The sequence below is a fragment of the Emys orbicularis genome, chromosome 14 (assembly GCF_028017835.1).
Source record: "Emys orbicularis isolate rEmyOrb1 chromosome 14, rEmyOrb1.hap1, whole genome shotgun sequence".
Lineage (NCBI taxonomy): Eukaryota > Metazoa > Chordata > Testudines > Emydidae > Emys > Emys orbicularis.
The window spans coordinates 38,397,595-38,424,362 of record NC_088696.1 but is presented as its reverse complement, the minus strand read 5'-3'; the positions used below and the strand labels follow the sequence as shown (position 1 = coordinate 38,424,362).

At 56.5% G+C, this 26,768-nt stretch overlaps 1 protein-coding gene across 3 annotated transcripts; it reads right to left on the bottom strand.

Annotated features, from left to right (window-relative positions):
* Window positions 1-400: 400 nt before the first annotated feature.
* On the bottom strand, window positions 401-22,047 carry MMP15 (matrix metallopeptidase 15). Of its 3 annotated transcripts, none has more exons than XM_065416556.1 (10): window positions 21,886-22,047; window positions 8,872-9,020; window positions 8,262-8,384; window positions 6,666-6,973; window positions 5,619-5,780; window positions 4,437-4,678; window positions 3,955-4,093; window positions 3,285-3,435; window positions 2,272-2,387; window positions 401-885 (listed from the first exon to the last, which is right to left on the bottom strand). In XM_065416556.1, exons 1-10 carry the CDS (start codon window positions 22,045-22,047, stop codon window positions 401-403), a joined length of 2,037 nt encoding a protein of 678 aa, XP_065272628.1. The 3 variants fall into 3 exon arrangements, with proteins under 3 accessions (XP_065272628.1, XP_065272630.1, XP_065272629.1); XM_065416558.1 differs by lacking the exon at window positions 21,886-22,047 and having other exon boundaries at window positions 401-631; window positions 767-885; window positions 8,872-9,014; XM_065416557.1 differs by lacking the exon at window positions 21,886-22,047 and having other exon boundaries at window positions 4,437-4,624; window positions 5,616-5,780; window positions 8,872-9,017.
* Window positions 22,048-26,768: the final 4,721 nt, after the last annotated feature.

Below are 26,768 nucleotides of genomic sequence, written 5' to 3'. Positions count from 1 at the left end.
GCTGCTCCCCAATGCCAGCCCTGCAGCGACGAGAGATCAGGGGCTGCAGAGCACGGACATGGTCTCCCTCGCCCAGCGGGAACACTGGGAGCAACCCAGATCGTGGGGCAACCCCCCTCTCCCCCAGCAGGGAGGGGGCCACAGGCGGCCTTGATCCAGGCACGGGAAGGGCAGAGGTGGCTGTAAGCACGGAGGAGTCTGTAATGGGGCGTCTCTGACATGCTCGAAGGGGAAGCAGGCCTGGCCGAGCGCATTCAACTCAATGTGCAAAACCTCGGTGTAAGTCATCCGGGACAGGCTCCGGGGGCTTCGTCTTCTCAAGCTTCTTTGTTAGCACCATGGTGGTGGGAGAGGGGGATCGGGCTGGGGGCGGGGGTCATGGTGGGGCAGGGGTCCAGGATCAGACCCACTCCTGCAAGGAGCGTTTGCAGTAGAGCAGCATCCGAGGGGCCCCCTTCCTGTGCATCTGGATGATGGCGTAGATGAGGCCCAGAATGCAAAGCAGCAGCACCAGGGGCACCATCACCATGACGATGCTCATGGTCCGCGTGTACTTGTCTATCTGCACCACGATGTCCACGTCGTTGCCGCTGCCCCGGGTGGGGCCGCCGTAGTCCTCCTCCTCCTCCTCCTCCTCCCGGTCGCTGGGGCGTGCTTCGGCCTCCCCTTCGTCCCCCTCCCGGTCATTGCCCGTGCCCCTGCCGTCCGGGTTGAAGGGAGGTCTGTCCAGGTCAGGCCATCGGTGCCCAGGGTCGGGGTCTGGCACCAGTGCCTCGTGGCAGCCCATGAAGTCCCGCAGGATGGACTTGGGGTACCCCGGCTCCGTCTTCAACCGCTCATTGTCGAACTTCCAGTACTTGGTGCCTTTGTAGAAATAGGTGTACGCTGGAAGGGAGCCAATGAGAATAGGTTAGTGCCACCTGATCTGCTAACGGCTCGGCCACCCCCCCAGAATCAACCTCTCTGCTACCCCACCCCACCAGGGAGCCACCTCCTCTGGTATTCTGCCTGCTGCCACACCTGATCAGCCTGCTGGACTGTCTTGTCTGCTATCCTCGCCTCTGGTGGTAGCCAATAACTGATGCTTCAGAGAAAGGAGAATAAAGCTGGTGACAATGCACTCGGCTAATTGTGCAGTGCTGAAGGATGTGTGTTGGGGGAAGGAGGGGTTCCTTCCTGACCCGTGCAGTGAAGGGCTGATGCCCTGAAGCATGAGAGTTAATTTCTCCTAGTGCAAATATAATTGATCCTTTAATTACTCAGCACCTTCCTTTTTAAAACCCAGTCCCAGGAGCTGACCCTATCACTCCCTGGATCCAAAATCCCACTACATGCTCTATGAATGAGCACTTTGTTTGCGACATCCTGCTGGGAGTCTGTTCCCGGCCAGGGACAAACAATTCCCTTTGCTTTAGCGCGGCCCCGGGGGAGCTTAGCGGTTCAGTGCCCTGCTGAACAGAACAGAAGACGGGCATTAGGCTAAGCCAGGTTATGCTCCAGCGACCAGGAAACGGAGCAGAGGAAATTGGACTTCCTGTAACTCCGAACGAGGCGCTCTGCCGTGCCCTCTGCAAGCTCAGGGGTTGACACCAGTCTCCATTCCCGCACCCGGCTCAGTGTAATGCTGCTGCTCCAGTGACCCTTTAGCACCAGAAGCCAGGTAACCCGTGGGGAGCCAGGCCGAAAAGCAGCAGCCCCAGAGTGAACACGGGGAAAGGCCGAGAGGCCGACGCAGGATCGGGGGCAAGCAGAAGCCTGCAATCTGCCGGGGGTTCCACAGGAGGAGTGGGGGGGCAGTTGAACAAGCTGATCAGCTGCTTCTCAGAGCATTAAAGGAGTGAGGGGGTACCAATAATACTACAAAGCAGGGCGGAGCGAGAGGGAAGAGGGGGGAGGGTATAAAGACAGGGAAATGACCAAGTTCCCACCGAGTGGCCTGTGCCCATCTGGTTCCCACGCCCTTGCCAAGGGGCTAGGAGGTTCGAGAGATAGGGATGAAAGGGACTTTCCAACATTTCCCCCCCCCCCCCCCCCACACACACACACAGCTGTGAAAGAGCCATAAGGGGCAGTGATCATTGTTCTCCCTGGAGCGCCCAGGCCAGATCGTCAGCTGGTGTCAATGGCTGCAGCATCTCTGGGCCCATGTACATCAGCTGTGGGGCTGATACAGGTGCTGCTGGGCAGTGCTGGGTGATTTCCCCGCTGGGGTGCGGGTTCCTACAGAGGGGGTAGCCGGCTCCTGCAGGAGGGCTCGAGCGTCTCACTCACAGGCATCCGAGCTCAGGAAGGCCCCCTTGGGCGTGGGAGGGACTCCCACCCACACGGTGATCAGCTTCGGGTAGCCAGGATCCACAGAGTGGGTCTCCTCGTTAAAGCGCCAGTACCTGCATGAGAACAGACGCCCCGGTGAGCAGATGGCACCCAGGCAGCTCAAAGGTGTCTGCCCCCCGCACGGCAGCACCCCGCCAGAAAAGGGTCCCATAGGACGGCTAGGCCAGCTCCAGCCCCGGCTTAGAACCAGCAGGGGGCGTCCCGCTTGCTTAGATCGCGGGAAGCGTGGGGGGGTATATTCCTCCCGCCCACCCATCCTAGTCCAACCAGATGCTCAGTGACACACACGACGATACCTTTGGAACCTCAGAGCACGGTGCAGAGATGGAAGGAGCAGCAGCATCACCCTCATTTAACAGGAGGGGAAACTGAGGCACAGAGCCAGGCGGTGCCTTGCCAAGGTCAGTGGCAGAACTGGGACTAGAACCCAGCCTCCCAGTCCCGTGCGTCAGCCGCAACGTCCTCAGATCGCTGGATCCTACCCACAGTGAGCAGATTGGAGCAGCACATAGACACTCCCCACCCCCCCAACCATAGGTTTGAGTCCCGCAGTGCTGCGGGGTGGGGGGATGCTGGGAGGCTGGCCGGGGGTCAGAAGCAGAGAGCCATGGGGAAGAGCTGCCACCCCAGGTGAAGGGGAGGAGGAAGCTGGGTCCCAGGGCCCACGCCAGGAGAAATCCACAGGGCTGCAGAAAAGTCTCTCGGGAGAAGTGGCAGAAGGGCCAGTGCTCGGGAGGTTACATGAGGGGCTGGGAGGAGTAGGATGATAAACAACACTCAGTGCATCCCATCGGGGGCGCCCCGCATTGTCCCCATGAGACAGATGGAGAAACTGAGGCACACAGCAGAACTGGAAATAGAAGCCAGGGGTCTCCACAGCCAGGCCCCTGCTCTGACCCCATGACCACGGGAAGCCCTGTCGCCCGCATGGCCCATCGGGGCCAACCCACCTGTCCCCGCGGAAGAAGAAGGTGTGTCCCGTGGGCTCCCACCAGATGGCAGTGTCGATCTTGTCGTAGGGGATGCCCTGCCCGTAGCTGGTGAGGGGCTGCGGGTACCCGGGCTCCAGGTTTGCCTCTCGGAAGAGCCAGTACCGATCCCCTGGGAAGGGAAGGAAAAGCCATGGGCCACGTGGCATGTAGGAGACAAGTCACCCCGCCCAGCCCAGCCCGCTGGAGCCCACAGGCCCTCCCGGCCAGGCACGCGGGACCATGCGCTGCTATGGTGCTGAGAAACTGCTTGCGCTAAGCTCAGCACCCGTGTCCCTGCCCTGGCCCTGTTCTCCCGCTGAGACACGGCCTCTCTCAGCAGTAGCACCCCTGCTGGGCACCATCCATCTGCTGCCCTGCCAACCTCCAGGGCTCCTCCTCACCCAGCCTGAGCTTCAGCCCCGGCATGCTGAGCTGGGCACTGCCCCCGGGCCCTGAGCCTTTGCCCCTGGCATTGCCTGAGCTGTGGGGGAGGCCAGGGCTGGGACAGCAGGGGGCAGGGGCTCTGGGGCAGGGCTGTGGGGCACTGGCCGGGGGTGGGGTGAGTCTGCCCAGCTCTGGGAGCAGCAATCGCTCCCTCTCTCCAGCTCTGCATTCACAGAAAGCCCCTGCCCCTCCCCGGGTCTCTCACCTTTGAAGAACACGAATTTGCCGTCGTGCCTCTCGTAGGCGGCGTCGATGTCCCCGGGGAGGCCCCTCCAGAAGTGCCCGATGGGCATGGGGTAGTTGTCCAGCACCCGGTTATGGCGAACCCTCCAGAACCATCGGCCCTTCAAGACAACAGGCCACCAGGCGTGATGCTCAGCACGGCCCAGGAAAACAGCCCGCCCAGCCCACTGCGCATGGGGACCCAGGCCCTGGGCTCCTGGGCTCGGCGGGGCAGCAGGATTCACTCGTAGGGCTCGTTGGGACGGCCCGGGGCAGATCTCCTCACCTCGACCCGCCACAGGCCCAGGGCAGAGGAGCACACTGGGGGGCAGACGGCCAGGCAGCCGGGGAAGGGGGCAGCGGGTGGGGGAAGCAAGTGTCCCATAACCAGACACTGGGAAGGGCCAGGGGGAATGGAGGGAGGGAGGCAGGCCCAGGGCAGGATGGAGAAATGGTGCTTGGTACCTTAAACACAAACATTTCCCCGCGCAGGACAGCCACGGTGTCGAACTCCCCATCACAGATGTTGGGCCCATACTGGTCGGGCCGGTCGGTGGTTCGGGGCTGGTCCGGGTTGCCTGGTTTCGGGGGCCGATCTGGTTTACCGGGGGGAGGTGGCTTGGGGGGTCTGTGGTCTGGCTTTCCAGGGCCGCGGGGAGTCACCGTAGGGAGGGGCCGGGTGGGCTGGGGCTGCCCATCAGGGGCACCTGGGAAAGAGGAGGGGGCAGTGAGAAATCACTCCGAAATGTCTAACCCAGCAGGACAGGAGCGAATGTGCTGTGCTGGTACAAATCTGCAGGCACCTGGGCCTCACCATACCGTGCCCCCATCTTCATGGGCTGCATGGAGTCAGTGGGGTGAGATCCCAGCACTCATGGCTCCAAAAGCACAGGCCTCTGCCACTACAGCTCCAGGGGAATCGCTCGCAGCAGTACAGGGCCTATGACACAACCCGAGCAGGGCAGGGTACTCACTAGACAGGGTAGTGCTTAGATTTTATTGTGACTGGGGACAGATGTTCCCCACATATTACAGCTGTGTGCCTGGAAACACCCCCGGCTTGGGGGCGGAATGACAAATCATTAACTCCTTACTGCCTGCTGCGAAAGGGACAGAGATGCATTTCTGTCTCCCTAGCCTCTCTGACGGCTCCCGGACTCCAGTCCAGGTTCCCAAACCGCAGCCCAAAGGGCAAGGACAGGCAATGCTGGGCAAGCCCCGACCCTGTGCTCCACGCCCACTGCGCTGTCCAGCATACAGCTACCCTCTCAGTACGGTGACAGGAGTCTGGAGAGAGGGGAAGGGGCCCGGGCCACAGTGGACAGCCACTTCCGGGCAGATACAGGGAGGCTGCTCTGGACGACTGGAGCTGCAGAGCAGGTTCTGGTGATACAGGGGGCAAGTCTGAGGAAGGGGCAAAGGGGCACCTGCCTCATCGCCTGATGTACCTGGATCGATGCTGCACAGAAAACTGGTGGCTCAGCAGCAACGAAGGGGTTAACAGCAGCAGCTTAGGGTTCATGCTTTGTTGAAGGGAAGGGACTTTGATCCGGCCTGTCTCTACTTCCCAACACACACACCTGGGCTGGGCTGGCCAAGCCCCACTCCCCGCCCAGCCCCCATGCAGGAGGCTGGGACCCAGCTCACCGTACAGCTGCTGGATGCCCTTGAGGTCATCCTCGGGCAGCTGGAAGTTCTCCGTGTCCATCCACTGGTAGAAGGGGGCCATGATGGCGCTGGGATTGCTGGAGTGCTCCAGCCCCAGCGAGTGCCCCAGCTCGTGGATGGCCACCAGGAAAAGATTGTTGCCTGGGAGGGAGAAATGCACTATCAGACGTGGACAAGAGCTCAGGGACTGCCCCCAGCAGGGTGGACAGACCCCAGGACGCTCACCAACCCTGGGGCTCCTGCAGCCCAATACCCGAGAGGTTAACAATCCTTTCCCTTCCCCCAGACCTCCCTGTGCCAAGCCGGGGCTCTCTGTCCAACGATCTAGGCCAGCCAGTACCTCTCCCACGGTTCTCCCTGACCATGCGCCAGAGGGGGCTGTGCTTGGGATCAGGACACAACTCACCATGCCAGTAATCTCACGCTGGACAGTGTACCCGACACATCGGCAACCCCTGCAGCCTTCAACTCACGCTGCGTGGTGCCCACGCCATGCGGGGCAAGAGACAGCTGCCTCCTCCTTTCTTGCCAGCCACCAGTGTAAAACTCAACTCGGCCTTAACTATCGCTGCTACAGCCAGAAGGGACCGCTGTGACCCTCCAGCGTGCCTCCTGCAGAACGCAGGCCACAGAACCCTACCCAGTAAGTCCAGCCTCAAGCCCATAACTTATGGGTGAGCTAGAGCAGGTCTTTTAGGCCCATATCCCGCCTTGAATTAAAGACGTCAACTGATGGAGAAGACACGACCTCCCGAGGTACACTGTTATTGGCTAATTACCCGCACTTAAAACCTTGCCCCTTATTCCAGCCTGACCACGTCTAGCTTCAGCTTCTTGTTATGCCTTTTCCTGCTAGATTAAAGAGACGGTTACTACCGGAAATCTCTTCCCCAGGTGGGTACTTGTAGCCCACAGTGATCTCTCAACCTTCTGGATTCCAGCTGAGACTCCCCCTCCCCCTACACTAAGTCCTTTTCCCCTCTCCGCCCCAGTCACCAGCCTTCCCAAGGTGCCAGCCAGTCTCACCAGACACGTCGGTGTTCTCCAGTGTCCAGGGCTCGTCCGAGTCAAAGTGCGTGTCCCCTCCCATCCCGGGGCCGGGGAAATACGCATGGGCCAGGAAGCCCCCCACGCCATCGAAGGGGGAGCTGTCTCCATGGAAACCGGAGGCAAAGAGCACCATGATGTCGGCCTCCTTCCTCCTCTTGTGCCTGATGTCATCATAGGGGACCTCTTGGAAGACAAGGGGCGTGGCCTGCTCCCACACCCGGAAGGCTCGGCGAATGGCCTCGTACGAGTGGTACCGCCCCAGCTTATCCGTGTAGTTCTGGATGCTGGAGGCACAAAACCGGGGGTGGGGTTGTGAGTGAGCGTGGGATCGCTTGTGAGGCATGAGGAACCGGGACAGGAGAGGGATCAGATGGGTCAGTTTCACTTTGGTTTCAGGTCAGTTTTGCTCTCTGGCACTATCCCTGTGCAGCAACATCTGGGCTGTGAACCCGGCAGGGGGAAAGCTCACATCCCACCCAAAACCGGTTTCACGGGGCATTACTCATGTATTAGAACGTAATCCAAACCTTTCTCCAGCAGGGACTGACGCCAGGATCTCCAGCTCCAATGCGCAGACCTAGCTAAGCACTGGGGGACGGAGCCTGCTTCCACTGACGTCAATGGCAAATGTCCCACTGGCTTCAGTGGGGAAGGAGCAAGCCCCCAAATCCCCTGTGCACAGCAGAGGAGCGGGGAGTTCTCTCTGGATCAGCCATATGGGGTAGGGCGGGGGGAGGGACAGACACTGGGCCAGCAGGTTACATCAAGGTTTATGATACCCTGAATGCTGGGCCCTGCCCTTCCCTAGGGACTCTCATCTTTCAGTCTTGTTGGTCCCTTGGCAAAGGGCCCGAGACATCCCTTTACTGCCCCATTTCATGCCCTGGGATCTCTTTAACTGCACTGCCCCATGTTTTATAACCATCCTCTCCCAGCTGGGGGGGCAGAGGGGGGTGGGAGCGAAGCAAGCAGCAGAACCCCGTCCCAAGAAGGGAAGCCAATGTCGCTGCTGGCGAGCCACCCTCCAGTACAGCCAGTAGAGCTGCATCGACTCACAGCAGTCGAGGAGCTCGCCCGGAGGCGAGTGAGAGACAGAACATGGCATCAATCCAGTAGGTCGCTCGTAGGTAATGGCAGCACGGCACCTGGGCAGGCAGACATGGCAGCCGCTTAGTGCCTAGCGCTGAGCCTGGGGTGCTTGTTTTGTTTGGGCCATCTGCTGTACGTGCTGCTCAGCTGAAATAATGCCCCAGGTAGATTGATGGGTGGCTGCTGGAGCCCAGCCCCTCTGGAGAGCAGATTCTGGTCCCTAGCCCTGCTGCCCCACCTGGGGGTTGTGCCCTGGGCATGACCCTCTTCCGCTCACCCTGCTGTAAATCAGGAGTAGCTCCTGGAATGACAGCCTTGTAAAACTAGAGTAAGTGAGAATCAGGCCCCGGGTGGTGAGCCGTTTGCCCCTGCTGCATCCTGCATTTGGCCCTAGCAGCCTGGGAGGCCGAGCAGCCCCCGGCCAGGCCCGAGTGGGGACGCAGAGCACTCGAAGCCAAGGCCCAATGGGCCGAGCGCCGATACCTGAAGGTCAGGTGGGTTTGGCTCCAGCGCCGCCCGGTGAGCGCGTACCGCTTCCGCCGCATGTTGGCTTTGATCTGGACTCCAAACTGATCCGGGACACCACAGCGGGGCCGCTTCATCCACCTGGGGGAAGCCGAGCACAGCAGCCACCGAGTGAGGACTGAGAACGTGGGGCGCGTGTCTGGCAGCCTCGCAACGCAGAACAAGGTGGAGGGGGTGGGGCTTAACGCCAAGCAGGAGACCAGACCCTAGGCTCTGGGAAGCCCAGTGTGAAGCTAGATGTGGGGGGCATCAGACAGGTTCCCAAGTCCCACCCATCCGAGAGTGCCTGGCAGTGGGGAGAGTCAGGCGGTTGTTATGGCTGGGGAGATGAAAGGGAGGTCTGGCAGATGCAGGGTGTGGGGAGCCGGGGTCCTTTGGGGCTGTAAGAGGTGGAGGACCGCTCCGTCTCCTCCATCGCCCTGGGAAAGGGGCCCTGTGCTGCTGCCTTGGGCTGGCCCTCCCACCTCAACGTGCCGGATAGTCCAGCCAGTGTCTCCTGGGAGCGTCCCAGGGCCTGGGCGGGAGGGGAGTGGCAGGGAGTTAACGCCTCCCCCTTTCACACGCTTACAGCTTGGTCTCCTCGTCCAGGATGCCCGTCACCGTGATCCCGTAGAACCTCTGCATCTCGGAGAGCGCGGAGGCCAGGGTCTGCGCCGAGCGCATGGTGGACATCTGCCGGCTGGACTGCGGGAGGTAGCCGTAGAGCCGGAGCCAGGCCTGCAAAGGAGGCACGAGGATCACACGCTGAGCCTTCCCTGTGCCCATGATCCTGGGCGCCTGGCTGGCACAGTGGGCTGGGGAGAAAATGGCAAACCTGCCACCTCCAGCTCAGGCCTTTGTGTGGCTACCGACCTGGTCCGGAGTCAGTCCGGCACCCTGGAGGGGGAAGTCTCCGCCGCCCCATGGGAACCAGCCCCGTCTCCCCCTCTCAGAGTCCCCGGCGTGCCCCTCTACGCAGCAGCAGCAAGGTCTGCTTGTGTGCGTACTCCTGGGGTCAAGGCGTCACGCTCCAAAGGGTCCAGTTCAGCTGGCTACTCCCACGCTGCTGGGACAAGCCTGGGCGCCCCGCTGCTGGGAACTGCTCCCACATGCTGCCTTCTAGCCACCTGGGGGAGATCCAACCACCCCCCTCCCCCCGTGTGAGTAACAAGGGGCAGAGATGGGCTGCAGCCCTTAGCACAAGGGGGCCCTCAGCTCCCTGGGGCTGTGAGGTACCCAGGTAATGCAAATAAATGATTCTAACAATAAGGGGTTGCTCCTTCCCGGACCCCTCCAGAGGCCTGGGATCCTGATGTTGCCGCTCTGAGCAAAGGACAAATGAAAAGGGAACTGGGCTGTTTACATTCCAGGCCCAGGAGGCTCTGGGGGGCGGTTTACATGGCAGATAATAAGGCTTTGATCTCCCTCCTGTTCTTCCAACCCTTCGCTTTTATTTACCTGCTATTTTTAACCTCCCTTTTGCACACGTGGGTCTGCCAGGCCGCTGGCCAGAACCGATCCCTCCCCAAGCCGAGATCATGTATCCTACGTTGGGCCACCCCGCCGGACGGTAACAAGAACTGGCAACCAACTTGCTTGTCACAGAGAGGGGGGACGCTGCGTATGGGCAGAGAGGGGTGGAAAACCGGGCCCTGTGCCAATCACGTGGCCAGGGAGATTCCAGGAAGCATCAGCACATGGGCATCAGCTCGGAGGCGGCATGCTGGCAGGGAATCTAGCCCAGGGGGTTGGCGAATCCAACTGGAGACGGGACAGCGGGAGGGGAGGTTGGGGAAAGTGGTACATGCTGCTGCGCTACTAGCGCTGGTTACTCCTGACCCTTTCCATATCCTTTCACATTATTGTTTCCTTATTTCTCACTTGGCTCCAAGCCACTCACAAGAAGCGCTGCAAAGCCCTAGCGAGCAACGCCTCGTTAGCGCAGGGAACTTCAAAGGTGGTTGCATCCTGAAGAGGCAGATTAACACATCAACTCCTGGGTGAGGCAAGAGATAAAATACAGAGCAAATGGGAGGCTGGGGCAAGTCAGTGTTTTATTGTATAGTGAGCGTGGCAGTTTACATGGGGGAAGGCTGCATAGTCCACGGATCGGGCACGAGCTTGGGAGATCAGAGATCTATTCCTAGCCCTGCTGTGGATTCCCGGGGGGTACGTCTACACAGCAAAGAAAAACCTGCAGCTGGCCCATGCTCAGGCTCGGGGACTGGCTGCGGGGCTCTTTCATTGCTGTGTAAACTTCCGGGGTCGGGCTGGGGCCCTGGCTCTAGGACCCTGTGCAGCGGGAAGGTCCCAGAGCCCCGCAAGCCCAAGTCAGCTGGCACGGAGCAGCTGCCGATTTTTCTTTGCTGTGTAGACATACCCTATGTGACCTTGGGGCAGGATTGGCCCAGGAGCTTTGGAAATCTGACCACTGCTTGAGGAGCTGAATTGAAAATCTGGTCCATTAAAGCCTGCTTTTCAGAAGTGCTGAAAATCCACCCCAGCTAGGGATGCTCACCACCCATGCAAATTAGCCCACCCACCTTGCTGCCTCAGTTTCCCCAGCAGTACAATGAGGACAGTGATAGCTGCTTTTGTAAAGTGTTTTGGGGTCTATGGGTGGGAAGCAAATCAGAGCCCCATCCCTGCCCTGAGGAGTTCACAGTCCAGGTTAGACCCAGGGGAAGATGACAGTGGGGGAGAGGGTATGTAGGACAAGGGGGGGACCTGCCCAGTGAAAGTCCGGGAGGGGACTGTTTTCCCACCAGATGTTTCCTGTTAGCTCAGTTTCTTGTAATATACGTGGAGTGTGTGTGGTAAACAGAGTCAGCGCCGCGGAGATGAAAGGATGGGTATAAAGAAGGCAACAGGGAAGGAGATGGTTTCTTTGTGTGAAACGCCTGGCTGCTTGCCTGATGCAAAATCATTTGAGCTAATTCAGCCAGGGTTCTGTCATTGATCCGATGGTTCCTTAAAAGGGGCTGGAAGGAGAGGGGGCAGAATAAGCCAATTTGCAGAGTCAGCTCTTCCCTGGCCCACTGGGACGGTTTGAGAAGAACTTTGCTTCCTGCCAGCAATGTACAGCTGGTGCCCAGTGCTCTCAGGGTACGAGAGCGGCCTCACGCCACCCAGTGGGATGCAGGGCAGGCACAACGCGTAGCCAGAAGTGCTGGGAGCTGCGCTGCCTTTCCTCTAACCTCCCCCTCGTGCGATCGCACAATTTGCTCTCATCCAGCAGTTCAAAGCCTGACGCTGGGAGCAGCTCTATTGGTGCAAATCCACAGCTCGACGTGGGGCACACGCACCCACGCAGCCAGGCCAGCCAAGGGCTGAGGCCCCGCCCCTTTTGTTTTATGGCTGTTGGGGGACTTGGCTGTCATTTGCAGCACGAGTAGCCCCAGAGAACGTTGCCTTCCAGCGAAGCCTCTAAGCCAGGGGGCCCAGCTGATGCAGTGCAGGGTTCCTTGAATATTTATCCAGCTACCAAAGTGATGGGCCCCAAATAAATGCCGCTGAAAGGCGCTGGGAAAGCAGCCATAGACACAGATGCAAACCCAAACCCAGACACTGCAGTCACCAGCTAAGCTCTGCCTGTGGAGCGTGAAGTCAGGATCTGACGGGGCCCTCGCCTTCTGGGAGCATTGAGCTTTTGTACGTGACAAGCCACGAGGGCGCGAGATCCTCACCAGCCCCTGAGCAGGCCTTACTGCCTCTAGCGGCGAAGCATCTCCACGCCAGCATGGTCATAGCTACACTTACAGCCTTCCCTGCGACTAAGGTTTACAGTGCTCTGACAGGGGACTCAAGTGGGCGCTCAGACAATGAAAGCTAAGGCTCCTAAGCTCTAGTCCACTGCTGCCACGGATTCACTGCGTGACCATGAGCAAGTCACTTAATCGTGACGTGCCTCAGTTTCCCCACCTGTACGATGGCGCTAACCTGCTGCATCTGCCTTGGGGAGGTTTGTGAGGATCAAGTACCCTTTTGGAAGTGCTTTGAAAGCCACGGCTGGAGAGTACTAGAGAAGGGCACGGTGTCCTAGCGGTGGGCTAGATTTCGGGCTGTGTGAAATCAGAAATCTCTCGCTGGAGGGGAGATCCCAGGTGCTTTAGGCATCTCTGTCATGCTGAAAGCACTGGAACGACTAATTAGTAACGGACATCAACAGAGCTGGGGGAGACATTCCCATGTTATCCCGCCCACTAGAGCAGGGTCTGTTGGGATTCAGTGGGGCAGGGTGAGCTGAGGTGTGGGGAGCCGTGGCAGAGCGCTCCTTGCTAACACCAGTTTGAACTTGAATTTTGTCGGTTGATAAATCTGCTTTTGTCTGAAGAGGCTTTGCAAGCTGGCTTCGACTGCGAATAATTAGCAGGTCACTAGTGAACTAACTAATGAATCCTCAGTGACAGATACAGAAGGCTCATGAGCCTTGTTTTACATTTGGGGAAACTGAGTCATCGAGCCGGGGAATGACTTGCCTATGGATACACAACAAACTTGTGGCAGACTCTGGCCTAGAATCCAGCTCACGTGACTCCCAGCCTCCTGCTCGAATGAATGTGCTGCACATAGAACTGCCCCTTCCACGGTGTGTCATGGGCAAACCCTTGTAGAACAGGATGCCAGCGAGCCAGGCACAGTGACTGACCACAAGCATGGCAGAGGAAGGGGATTGCTGGCTGCCCGCTCCACAGTGGCCAATGCCTGCCAGGCGGGGCAATGGTGAGGTGAGTAGACTTGCTGTCCTGGATCAGATCATTGGGCTATTGCGTCTGGTTTTCGGGGGGTGGGGAGGAGACGGGAGAAGCTGCAGCTGGCATCACCCTCACTGTGAGCATGCTAATGGGAGACGGCCTAGTTCCTTTCACTCCACTTCCCCCGGCCATCGCCCAGCCAAGCAGGTGTCCCATCCCCCATCTCAGACCTGACTGGAGACCCCCCCCAGCACCAAACAGCTTGGCTTCCTTAACATCTCCCTAGCAGAGCTGCACGGGAGCCTGAGAGGCCCTGACCACATTGTGGGTCCTCAACGCTTCTCAGGATCAGGCCCTGACAACATCTCCTCTCTGCTCCATTAGCTGCAGTCACAGTTCCCTGGCAACAGCTCCAAATCAATAACGACTTATGGGCCCTGTCATGCAAAGGATCCCAGAGTGCTCTGTAGCCTCCCTCAAACAAGGGCAGGGTCAGGCCTCTTGGAAATCCCAGCCCTGAGCATGTGCTGGGGAGAGGTTCTTGGAACCTATTAAAGCTGGGATCATGTTTCTTCTTGCACGAGGAAGATACAGCAGGCCATGTGGTTTGTTTCCTTACACTGATACCAGTCCCGATTAACTCAGAGTGGAGCGACAGATTTTTTTTTTAATATATATCAATGGATTTGCTAATTGATTCATAGCAATCTGATCTACAGGCATGTGGGGTCTATTACGATTTGTAGCCAGAGGTCCCTGCCAAGATCAGGGCCCCTTTGTGCCGGGCACTGTACATATACAGTGAGAGAGAGAGAGTCTCTGCTTCCAATCGCAACAGACAAAGGAGAAAGGAAGGGTCCACGTTCCCATTTTCCTGCTGGGGGGCTTAGGCACAGACAGTTGAAATGACTTGCTCACGGTCACTCAGGGCCCGCGGGGACAAGCCCAGAATTCAATGCAGGGCAGCGCTCAAGCCACAAGACCACCTCAAGGGAAACGGTGCCAGCCAGTCACCATGGAGTCTGAGTGCCTGGGTAGCAACACAGCCAGCCCTGGGGAGAGAGGGGACGTTACCCCACGAGTTGGGGCAGGCCGTGCTGCAGAATCCAGCTCCCGTTCAGCGACCACCTCTGTGTGCTGGGATGCCCCAGCTCCACAGGGGCTCCCTGCGGAGACTTGGACACAGGGCAGGGGCTGCTAGCTGCAAAGGTTGGCGTCTTGCCTCTTCCAGGCCTGGGAGTTGGGAGGTCCCTTCCCTGCAGGCCCTGCCAATCTCCCCAGCACAGCAGCCAGCTGCTCAGGCTACACGCTGGCAATGGGAACCCCGCCCACCTAACGGAAACAAACACCATTGCCAGGGTGTGTAGGAATTGGCTTGGCCCAGAGCCCAGTGGTGAGGGAGGCAGAGACCCGTAGCGCAGGTGTGCTACACCCCATCATAGGCCTTCGGGCCAGAAGAGCTAAGCCTTTGGCTAAGCTGCCAGCACACAGAGGGACCACACCATTGGCAGGACCCAGATCACCACCCATCAGATGCATGGCCAGGCAGGCTACTGAAAGACTGGCGCAGCCCCTCACTCAGCTACCTGGGACAGGTGCCCAGGGGGTACTAAGGCACGGCCCCAAAAGGACTGCAGCTAAGCCAGAGAGCGAGCTCGGAGGCCAGGAGGGCACTCAGTAATCTGCTCCCCTGACAGCACTGCACCATGAGATTGGTTAACCTGCTAACCATCACTGTGCTAAGGAACATCAGTCCCTCAGGAGTACATGCCTCCCTAGGACTTTTGCTGTATATGGCAGCTGCCTATTGTTACAGCAGGTTCTAGGAGGCGTCGTTTAACAAAGACCTCTTTGCGATATGGAGCATGTGCTGATACCTGGGGCTTGGGTATTTCTTTAAACACCTGCGGGTTCCCCCACTCTCCCTGCATCCCTGCCAGGAAGGCTCATACCACCCTTCTAAAAGGATGAAACCTGGAGGTCAAAAGCAAAGCTTCTTAAACAGGACTGTAACCCTGCCCGGGCTCCAGCAGCGTAAGCGCTAACACGCCACTGAGTGACCCACTACAGCCATGGGACGCTAACTGGATAGTCTCGCGAGTCCCCATTCACGTTTAATCGTTTCAGGTTAGCTTCAACCCACTGGCTCTGAGCTGGTTCGTACAGCTGTTTGAGGTGTCCGCTGAAAGAGCCGAGGAGTGACTGTCCATTGGGCAGATGTTAATATACCTGCACTCTGTGTACGCTCCACCGCTAAATTCTGCCCAGGGGCCCTGGTTTCAATGGCACTCTGGGGCGGTGGAAATTCTGTAGAAGCTTCATTTATATTCTATACTGGAGGGTATGAATGAATTTAAATACAAAATTGAATTATATGATGAATTAGAATACAATAAATAGAATGCATCTCCATATTTCAGTTTTTAATGCGCTGCAAATTTTTGGATTGATGTGAGGGGGACGCTAAAGGGGCTGGGCTCAGGGATGGGGGCAGCTGGGGTTTTGAGTACCCAAGGAGGTAGATGAGGCAGTTTGGCTTTGTGGAGGTAAGTACTTCAGCTGGATGTTTCTGCTAAAATGATCACTAGTGAAACAGATCCACTGGTGACATTGTCATCAGTAGGCTTCAGAGTTAACAGTGGGATTGAGAGGTTGGAACATTTCAGAGCTCCTGTTTCAGGCTGTCTACAGGCCCAGGCAGACAGCACTTCAGTGGTTTAGTTTCCATTTGCATTTTTAAAGTTTTCCCTGTAATTGTGAGGACTAGAAACATAACAGACTATAAACACTTCTATTCTGGAGCACAATCCTACAGCAGGTGGTGTATTCCACGACAAATGATTGCTGAAGTCAGGAGGCCCCAGGGCAGAGCTATGCCACTGCACAAGGTGAGTGCGATTCTCAACTGCCCCTGGGGATCTGGATGCCCATTTCCCACTGATTTTCATTGGAAGAGGGTGTCCAAGCCCTCAGCTGGTATGTGTAGGCCCATGTTACTGGAGGAGATAATGCTCACACCAGGGAGTGGTACCAATGGACTCTGCTGTAAGACCAGTTAATGTGGGCTCTGGTTCTGAGAGGAGCAGTGCCCTACAAAGCCCCACTGACTCCAATAGGAGTTAGGGTTGGGTACTGCCTCCCAGGGTCAGCCCAGTGGGGTAGGAGCTGATTCTCCTGTATTCTGGCTGCCTGCCTCTTATCAGGCAGCTGAAGAAGTGAGGGTTTTTTTACCCATGAAAGCTTATGCCCAAATAAATTTGTTAGTCTTTAAGGTGCCACCGGACTCCTTGTTGTTTTGTGGGTACAGACTAACACAGCTACCCCCTGATACTTGCCTCTTAGCAAAAGACTCACTACTACTACCTGGCTGTTGTAGGGAATCCATTGCCTGGATTTTGCCCCATTAAATGGCACCCCATGACTTTGCACTCCGCTTGTGCCCGGCCCCTGAGGAGCTCAAAACACTTCACAAATGGGGGTGTTTATCCCCATTTCACAGATGGGGAAAAGTGAGGCACAGAATGGGCTTGAGCAAGATCCCACCGTAAATCAGTGGCAGGCCTCCTGCTGCTGTAACCACGAGGTAACCCTGCCTCCCCTCCACATGGGGATGGGGAAAGCAGCTTTTGCATACATACGAACATTTAAACTCAACCGGAGGGAGGATTTTGTTCCAGCAGGGGTGTGGATGGTAAAGCCTTCCCTGGGACATACTGAAATACCAAGCGGAGAAGAGATCAGACTTTATTTTTTTTTTTTTGCCCTACATGGGATATTTTCACCACTGCATCAGTGTAGAAGCAAGAAGTTCCCAAGCCTGGGAACAGCATCCCAGGAACACAGCTAGGTGACGACAGCCCCGTAGAAGGATATGTATTATTATTACACCAGCCTTTAGCTGCCCGCTTGCATGAGGTGCTGTACATACTCATCATAAGAGACAGCCTCTGGCCTGAAGAGCTCACACTCCATTGTAGATAGGACAGATGGGGAAAGTGAGACCCAGAGAAGCGAAGGGACTTGCCCAAGGTCACACAGCAAGTTACTAGCAAAACTGGAACTACAGCTCACATTGCTCGACTCCCACTCTGCCACCTTCGCCCCTAGAGTGCCATCCTTGCCTTTCAGTTCTCTGAAACGATTGAGCCATGAACATTTCATAGCAACAAAGCTATTACAAACCCCCCATTGTGAGCAGTTAAGTGACACCCACACTTTAACGTCCAACATTTTACAATGTGCAAGGGCTAGACGCACTCTAGAGCTAATGCAAATACTTGCAAGACCAGTAAACGTTTCCAAGGAGGAGTCCTGGCCTGATCATCAGGCAGCTCTTTATTATTATTAGTTTATATTGTAGCAGAATCAAGGAGCTGCAGGCACAGCTCCAGACCCCACTGTGCTAGGTGCAGTACAAACAAAACGAGGCAATCCCCTGGTCTTCATTGAGCTTTCTGGCATTCACTGCCTCTTGCTCCATAAGTGAAACCTTCAATTCACCTGAATCCATCTGACAAAAACAACATCTTTTCGATGCTCACAGGGTCCTGTGATCGCTATTGAATCTTAGTTTCTAGTAAACTCCCACTGAAATTCCAGCTGGTTTTCAAGCCAGTCCTAGGAATGGAAGTTTTACAGTCTGCTGCCCCCTGCTGGACATCTTGCTCACTGCGTGCTGTGAGCTGCCTTTCGTTGGCTGGAAGTGGATGTAAGGTTAGCAGGTTGCTTGCTTTTTCTTTTCTCTGTAATAGTTTATTGAAGATGTTGTAAAGGGTGACAAATGAAAGGAGCGTCTCTATTGCATTGCATGAATTTGCCCACTGGAGCACAGGGGCATGAGTCACAATTGCACAGCGTCACCATGCTGGTGCATGCAAATGACCACGTACTTGTGCAGCTACCTAATTTGCATGTGCAATCACTGTAGTTGTGCGTGCCAATTAAATGCATTTTTATATAGACAAATTCTCAGACAACCAGGCCCTCAAAGTAAAGATCATTGGTTATAAACTCCAAAGACAGCCACATCCTGCAATGTCCTCTAACCCCGCCACATATCTCCTACTCATCAGCCCTCGCTGCAACCCAGCTACTGGGAATACTGAACGGGCCAGGCTCTCTGTTCAGCCAAGGTGACCTTTCAAACATGTTCTCAAATGCGGGTTGCTATCTTGCCTGACAGTGGGTCTCCTGAAGTTCCCAGATGGCAGGAGTTTTGTGCCAGAGCCATTGTGGGTGGCACATGGGATCTGGGTGTTGCTGTGGCACTATGGAACACAGTCACTGTCTCCGCAGTGGGGACGGGGCATGAGATGGGCTCACTATGCCCCTGACCCTTGCCACATTCCCAAGTGGCACAAGGCAGTGGAACTGGGGGAACACCTTCCCCGTGACAGATTGACAGCTGGGATCCTGCCAGCAACAGGAGCTAAGCGAGTCCAACTGGAACCTTCAGGGTTCACCCTGAGTTCAGCCCAAAGGATGGGCAGAGATTTGGCTGATTCCTGGCCAAACCATCTGAACGTGCATGCACGCACACACACCTGAACACTGGACTCCTAAGCATTTAGTGTCCCCACTGTAAGGCCAGGATCATGCCCTCTGCATTTCCAGAGGGGGCTGCATTCCCAAGCAGGGCCAAGTGGGAGGAACCTGCTGGGCGGAGGGGGAAATCCAGCTCTATAACCAGAGCCCTGTAGGAATTCCCTGCCCTACCCAGCCCAGCTCATTACAATCAGGTCAGGGCTTGGCGGCTGTGAGGCAAGAGCCAAGGTGCTGGGGGAGGGGATGCAGCACCGGTCCAGAAGTCTCAGTCAGGGCAGAGACCCAGCCAGACCAGCAGGCAGGAGCCGGGGGAAAGCAGTGTCCAGCTGAAACTCGACAGACCCAGCTTGTGAGGCGGTGATCTCCCTGCACAGGCCCTGATTACACTCCCCACACACGGCTCAAGGGCAGCAGCGAGACAGACGCTCTTCACAAGGGAAATGGCTATATATACACCCATGCGCACCTCCTCCTCCCCCCCCCCGCCTCACACAGACCTCGCCTTGCCTTCCTTGGGCTCCTCATCTGCTGCTTTAGCCAACCCTGCCAAGCTCGGAGTCTCCCGCTAAGGGGGATGGGCTGGCCTAGTGTTACGCAGACACTGGAGGTTTTTCCTCCCCCACCCAGACTGTTTCTGAGGGATGGGAACACAGTGCCAGGTCGAAGCCCTCTCTGTGCATCCAGAGCCAATGCAAGTGTCTCCTGCCACAACACTGCAGCCCAGCAATTCACCCCCAGCCTGAACCGCAGGGGGACGGGTTCCCTTTTGGGGCAGGATATTTCCGTTTGCAGGCCCAGTCAATCCTTAGCCTCTCAGATGCAACAATCACCAAGGGGCCAATGTGCTGGGAGACACCTAGTCATTAGGTACTGACTGGGACGATGGTACTACCACCTCGGTCACGCAGGCCGCTGAACCACCGGTCAGCTGCGGGCGACTAACCGCCTGGACTGGTGGCGCCTATTCCTTGGCCTGCAGCTGGATTGGAAAAGATGTCCTAGCAGTGAAAGGCTCTGCCTGCCATTCCCCACACCAGCATGAGCCACCCACTCTCCTTACAGGACCAGTCAGTTGTCATTTAAAAATAAATAAATCTCTTATTTCCTTACTAGGCCGCTAGCCTTGTGACTGCCGGGGCTAAAGGAGCACCCTACAGCCCACCCCACGTGTCAGCCAGGGCCTGAACTGCGGCAACAGCTCGCTCAACTCTACCGTTTTACTCCATACATCACTTGTTACACGACTCAAATGGACTTCCTTCCTGTATAAGCCTATAGCCTCATCAGGCGCCCCCTGAACTCAATGGCAAGACACCCACTGGCTCCCACAGTTGCCCTAGGCTCTTTGTTTGAGCCGCAGGGTCCAGAATGGAAATGTGTCGGCACCAGAACGACTTAGTGAAAAACGTTCTCTGAATCCAGCAGGAGGCGGCACCTGCCTCGTTTCCAGCCGTTCGTTGTCGCTGGCTCCGTTTCGGTGCTGGCGGGTAGAGAGCTGAGCTCCTTGGGCAGGGAGAGCCTCTCCTGTGGCTTGTGGGGAAGGGGGGCCAGGGACTGCACAAGTATAAATAGGGAGCGACACATCCTGCCCGTGCCAACCCTCCTTCCATTGTATTATGCACATGGGGAAAACAGAACACTGCCCTGCTAACAACCACTGGGCTGCAATCGTTAACAGAGGCAGCTTCCTCCTTCTCCTGAAGTTCAACCATTTCACCTCCATCCCAACTGGCCAGCCCCTTCCTAGTTCCGTTGTGGTCTCTTCCCAGATCCAGCAATGCACTTCAGTCCTCATCCACAGCACCCCCTGCTATCCCAGTGCTGGGCCTACGCCCAGAGACTACCAGGATAAAAACCAACTAGCACCAGGGGGGTGTGGGGCTATCAGGCTCATGTCTTGTTTCCTTTTCATCTGCAACCATGTCCCATTTCACCCAAATACCATCTAGAGGCTCAATCCAGGAACATGGGTCTGGTTCACGGCCAAATGGCTTCTGTGAAGGCCTATTATAGGATCATTGGTCTCCACCACGTGGCACAGATCCTCTCCCAGAGCCCCATCAACACCTCCTCTCCTAAGAGCCAGAAGGGGTCCCCAATGAGCAACAAAGAACTTCCTCTTCAGGCTGGGAGTTCGGCCCACTGCTTCTGTAGCATTCCCAGCCTGTACTAGTCACGGGCCTGGTCCTGAAAGGTGCGGAGTGCCTCCCACTCCTACTGAAGCTGGGGTCATCCACCATCTTGCAAGATCAGCTGCCAACGGAGCTAGAGGCAGAGACCAGGAGGTGACCTCTAGCCCCCTGCAGGGCAGCAGCAGCAAGTGCCCTGGTCTCTCTGCACCTGTACTTGAAGCAGGTTGCATTTTCTCGTGCCAATCACTCCCAGCTCACATTCCCCTGGCTCCCCACAGAGGAAGCTACACATGCCCTTGAGCTAGCACAGTGCTGCAGCCTCTGGCTTTCCCATGAGGGAGACGGGACCGACAGGGGCCTGGGAAGAGACTGGACAGTACACAGCAGCTTATGGCTGGTGCAAAGGTGGTGAGGGGAGACCAGAGAGAGAAGGGGCCACCAGCCAAACCCATGCAGAAGTAATCCCGTCCGTGTGCCTGCGGGCGGATAGCTCATATAATGGAGATGATAGGAGCCAAGTGTGTTGTTACATCTAAACACACAGATGTAGAGGGGATTCTCTAACAGAGCAAAACCAGAGCTGGAGAAGGGAAATGTTACAGACACAATGTTGGGGCAGAGCACTGCAGGGCTTTAATGCCCCCCCGATTGACCACTTCAGGCCTGGCATTGGCCCAGTACTCAGTGACAGGGCTCAGTGGCAGCTCCTGGAGGGAGCAGGGCCAGTTTGCCCCCCAGGGATCACCATAGGGTGCCGGAAAGCAGAGCCGTGCTCGCACAAAAGGGATTTTTTAGTCAGTGGGCAGAGTGAGAGCAACAGGCAGGTTAGAAGCCGAAGTGCAGGCAAATCAACCCGAGCCTGGGGAGACAAGTGGGCCTTTATTGAAGCACGGTTCCAGGCTAAGCGACCGAAGAACCTACTCAAGCAGGGTGGCCCAAGGGCAGGTCTCACGAGGCCCCGGCCGCCCCATCACTCGCATGGCAGAGCTAGGCTGGGCAGCTGCCGGGCTGTTTTGCTAGTGAACAATTTCTAGTCACAGATCAGGGAAGAGACAAACCCAAGCCACGATGCCATGGGCAGGTGAGTTCCCCTCGAGTGTGCAGCCCGGCAAATCAAGGGTGGCTCCCCCTAGCCCGGCCCGATGCCAATGAGGTCCTGGGCTGGGCACCGCTGGGCCGCCCCCTGGCACGCCCACACTTTCACCCAGGTAAGCGACGACCACGGGCCCCTACCTCTGCATTGACTTCTCCATCCTCCGCCGCCTCGCTGCGCCCCACGGAAGCCAGCAGCAGCAGCAGGCTCCAGCCCAGCATCTTGCCAGAGCCCGTCGGGTGCAGAGTCCAGCCCGGCAGGCAGGTGGGGCTGGCGGTTTGCAGACCGGCCCTCCCGCCCATGGTGCGGCCGGGTGTCCTGCGCCCCCCGGGGGGGGCAAGGTCAGCCTCTCCCGGCCCCGGCTCGGGGCTGGCCGCCCCCGACGCCTCTGCGGGGAGCCCGAGACGCAGCAGGGACCCTGCAGCCAGGGGGGCTCGCTCCACCCCGCGCTAGGCTCCCGGGGCCCCGCTGCCTTCCGAGCCTGCGGCCGGGGCTCGCCGGGCCCCCATGGCTCGCGCAGGGGCCCGCAGGAAAGTTGCACGGGGGCTGCCGCCGCCTTTGTCTGTTGCGCTCAGGCCCCCCGCGCCCGCCCCATGGGGCCGGGCTCAGCCCTGCCGCGCGCTGGGCTCCCGGGGCTCGCCGCGCGGCCGGGCTCGCCGAGGCGCCCCGGGGTGCAGCGCCTGGCGGAGCTCGCTCCTCGCGGCGTCCTGGGCTCGGTGTGCGGCGCGAGCAGCCCGGGAGCGCGGGCGAGCCCCGCCTCTGCCCTCCCTGCGCGGCCTGGGCGGGCTCTTAAAGGGGCAGCCCCCCTCCCAGCCAGCCCCACCCCGGGGAGAGACACTGTCACACCCCCACCCTCAGACCCCTACACACACACACCCTCAGATCCCCCCACAGACACACCCCTACACACACACACCCTCAGATCCCTCCACTCCCTACACACACACACACACAGAGATGCACACTCAGACCCCTACACACCCCACCCCTCAGATCCCTCCACTCCCTACACACACCGACACAACCCCTACACACACAGAGAGATGCACACTCAGACCCCTACACAAACACCCACACCCTCAGATCCCTCCACTCCCTACACACACCGACACACCCCCTACACATACAGAGATGCACATTCAGACCCCTACACCCACACACACAGAGACACCCACACCCCTACATACACAAATACACACACCCTCAGACCACTACACACTGACACACCCCTACACACACTGACACACTCCTTCACACACACAGCCTCAGACCCCCCACTCTCTACACACACACACACCCTCACGCACAGACACACCCCTACACACACACCCTCAGATCCCTCCACTCCCTACACACACCGACACACCCCTTACACAAACACACAGATGCACATTCAGACACCTACACACACACATACAGGAACCCTTGAGACCCCCTACACCCACACCCTCACACACAGACACCCACACCCCTACCTACACAAATACACACACCCTCAGACCACTACACACTGACACACCCCTACACACAGAGAGAGACACAGCCCCAGCAACACACACACAGGCACCCACAGACCCTAGACACACGGCCAGACTCGCAGACAGTCATAATCATACACTTTCCCCATCATGCCCCTACACTCAGACCCCCAGCTCATATGTAGACACATGTACACACACTAGCATCCCCTCCAGACACACAGTCAGTTCAATTCAATGAGGATTTATGGGCCAGCACTTATACTATCCATATTCTTATGTGGATCCCTCTCACCATGGTATGAAAATGAAATAGAAATACCACCACCACCAAGAGCTATGTTGGAAGAATGAGCTTGGAATTTCATTCATTCTGACTGCAGAGAGATTCCTGATTGTTCTTATCAGTAGCCGCTCCAGTCCACACCCAATCACACTGCCTCAGACCACTACTCACTCTCACACACACCTACAAATTTTGCAGCTCTTCACACATACGCACACAGCCGAAGCTACGTGCAAACACACAGATACAGTTAGGCTTCAGAGATACTGGACAGGAGCCAGACTACACTCAAAACCTACGACGACATAGCCATGCCAATAGGTGCTGGAAGAAGGGTTGCTGCTGCACCTCCTGGATCGAAAGGGTTTCCATTATATGCAGGGTTTACAGTTTGGTTCAATGGTTCTCAGCACCCCCACTATACAAATTGTTCCAGCCCCCCTGAGCTATGCCGACTTAATCCACCTCCCCTCCCCAGAAGACTGCTTCCTTCGACCTAGTTACCATTGCTCAGGGAGGTGGAGTTCCTAGAGTGATGGAAAAACCCCTTCCTTCACTGCAGTCCACAGCTACCACTCCGAAACCTGTCACTGATTCTGGGTGTCTCAAATATTTGGGGCTAACTGGGGCCTGATTTTTCAGAGGTGCTGAGCACCCAAAACTCCAGTTGAAGTCAGTGGGAGCCGCCAGTGCTTAGCACCTCTGAAAGTATCTCTGGTTGGGCAGCGAAAAATGGAGGCCTTCCGAAATCAGTGGTCACTTTTGAAAATGGCTGCCTGGTGTCTGCAGAACAGTACAGGTGCTATTGCCTAGGTACTATGGTGCCGTGGTCGTGACCCAACAGTTATGGAGGAGGCTCCTCCATTGCAAGCTCTTGTCACGTGCATCGAACAGTGTGGGCTGACGTGCCAACTTTGTTGCCCTCTCTAAGGTGAATGCTCTTGAAAATGTTAAAATTCCATTGAGGTGGGTGCTAAGTTATCCCCATGTGTGCGTGGGAGGGTGGAGAGGTGGGAAAGGGGCTTTCTGGTTGTAGAGACTGTTTCTCTGTTTGTATAACCTCCACTTTGTTTTTTAAATGCCTGGACTTTGTCCCCCATACGGACAAAAACCTCTTGTGTGTCACGCACAGGGGGGAGGCCATGTGTGCTGAATTAAACCTTGCAATTGCTCTTTCTCTCTCTACGGATTTTTGCCTTGTTGTCCATCACTGTTGTATCTAGGCACCTTCCACATAAATAGATTACCAACAGCAAAGTACCGCAGGAGATTGCATGGAGTCTCTGGCTTGTTTGCCCTTTTCTGGTTCTCAGAAGCTCTGCTTGGGATAGGGTCTTCTGTTGGCAGGGAACAAGGCAGCAATTGATGCAGTGAATGCCTCTCTGGTTATAATGGTAAAGTTAAGGTTTATTTCACTTTAATGTACGTGTCTCTAGTGTCTTTTCTCAGAGGATCTCAAAGTGTTTTACAACCAATAATGAATTAAATCCAAGGCAGCAAGCTCTACCGAAATTTGGTGCACAGATCCCTTGCATTCTGGGGCAGATTCAGACAAAATAAAAATGATTTTTTTATATATTTAAAATGGGATTTATTGAATTAAATACAAGGCTGAATAACACAGTTCCTCTAGCATCAGTTCTGGTTTGGAGTTTGAAATTGGAGTCCATTTAATGTATCTTACCCCCACAATTTCAATTTGAACAGGCTGTAGATCTTTGTATTGAAAATACAGACCTGAAGTGTAGGAGTTGTCACAAGGTAAAGAGAGCCTGATGCAATGTGTGTGTGCATGTGTGGGGGGCATTTGGTACTGTTGTGTTGGCCATTTCTGCTAAAAAGTTTGGCAGTGAAATAGTTAACATGTAAAGCGTCATTAATACGTTCCAGAGTCAACACCCCAGTGAGACAAATGGGAGTAGCTCAAACCTCCCTGGGCTATTGGCTCAGGCTCTCTGCAAATTCCCAGGCATCACTGCCTCACTCACACTTGAGTCACAGTTGGAAGGTTTTCTTCTCAACCATTAGGGCTGGAAATGGAGCTTTGAATAAAATGAAAGCTGAGACGCTGGAGCCCAATTCTGCAGGAAGTTCCCTAGCCAAGGCGGTATGAGGCGCAGAGCATGCCTCGCAACACAACCGTTCCGTTTCTCGCACGTACCACTGACGTCCTGCTGAGCCATCTCCCAGCGGGTTTATTTCAGCGTGGGACCCTCTGGATGCACAAGGCTATTTACTTCCAGTAATTGCCTTTGTTGGGCCAATTACATCCCTAGCATAACTGCCCTGGAGCATCCCAGGGATGAGTTCAAGCGGTGATGATGCTCCAATCCTTGACCTGAATGCTCTCAGTGCTCGGGTGATGTTGTAACCACTTGGTGACTTTGGAGGACCCAGTTCCAAGCGACTGGAGCAAGCCACTCCAGTGGCAGGGCTGGACTCTGCTTAGTCACCATAGTGTAAATCCAGAACATCTCCATTGCCTTCATGGACATCACTCTATTTACTGTGTGTGACTGAGATCCAGACGTGCTTCTGTCTCACCTGCAAGAACCCTGGGCTGGGAGACAGCTCTGCTCTGCCCTGCCAAGCACGTGCCCACAAAGAGCAGAGCAATCAGACAGGGAGTGGTGTCTTCCCCCTGCTGGCTCCAGCGTGGCACTTGTAATTAAACAGCTCTGCTTCGCCAGCTGGAGCAGACAGCAGTAATGAAGCTGGTGCACAGACAAGGAAGCAAATAAGGGAGCCAGGTTCATTCTCCCTCCCTTAGAATCAGGAGTGGCTAGCAGGGAAAGAAAGCATCGTTTGCCAAGGATAAGCTGGGAGGCTGGGGAGGGGACACGCCCCAGCCCTGCAGGGCTAGGAAGGGATGCACTAGCACAGGAGTATTTGCACTGATGGTGGCGAGGGAAACACTTATTGCACACCGAGCCAAACCCGATTTCGCGGTCTGCTCCTGTGAGGTGTCAAGGGCTTCCTATGAACAAGGTCATGGAGTTGAAGGCCAGATGGGACCACCAGATCATCTAGTCCAGTGGTTCCCAAACTGGGGTTCGTGAACCCCTGGGGGTTCGTGAAATGTTACAGGGGGTTCTCGGGAAAAAAATCCCTAATGGCGGACAGAGCTGTCCCTAGGGACCCGGACCCCAGGCACCATGGGGCCAGCAGCCAGGAGCCCCTGGACTTCCAAGAGCTAAGCAGACCAAAGCAAGCATATCTATCATACTGAGGAGATTTAAACTTCAAGACTCCTTATAAG

Coding starts and splice junctions, on each gene's coding strand:
- MMP15 (XM_065416556.1), bottom strand. CDS start 22,047: ATGGGCGGGAGGGCCGGTCTGCAAACCGCCAGCCCCACCTGCCTGCCG. Junction 9,021..21,885: donor ATGGAGAAGTCAATGCAGAG/GTAGGGGCCCGT, acceptor CCTCCTTTGCAG/GCCTGGCTCCGGCTCTACGG. Junction 4,679..5,618: donor GGGCATCCAGCAGCTGTACG/GTGAGCTGGGTC, acceptor CCTCTTTCCCAG/GTGCCCCTGATGGGCAGCCC.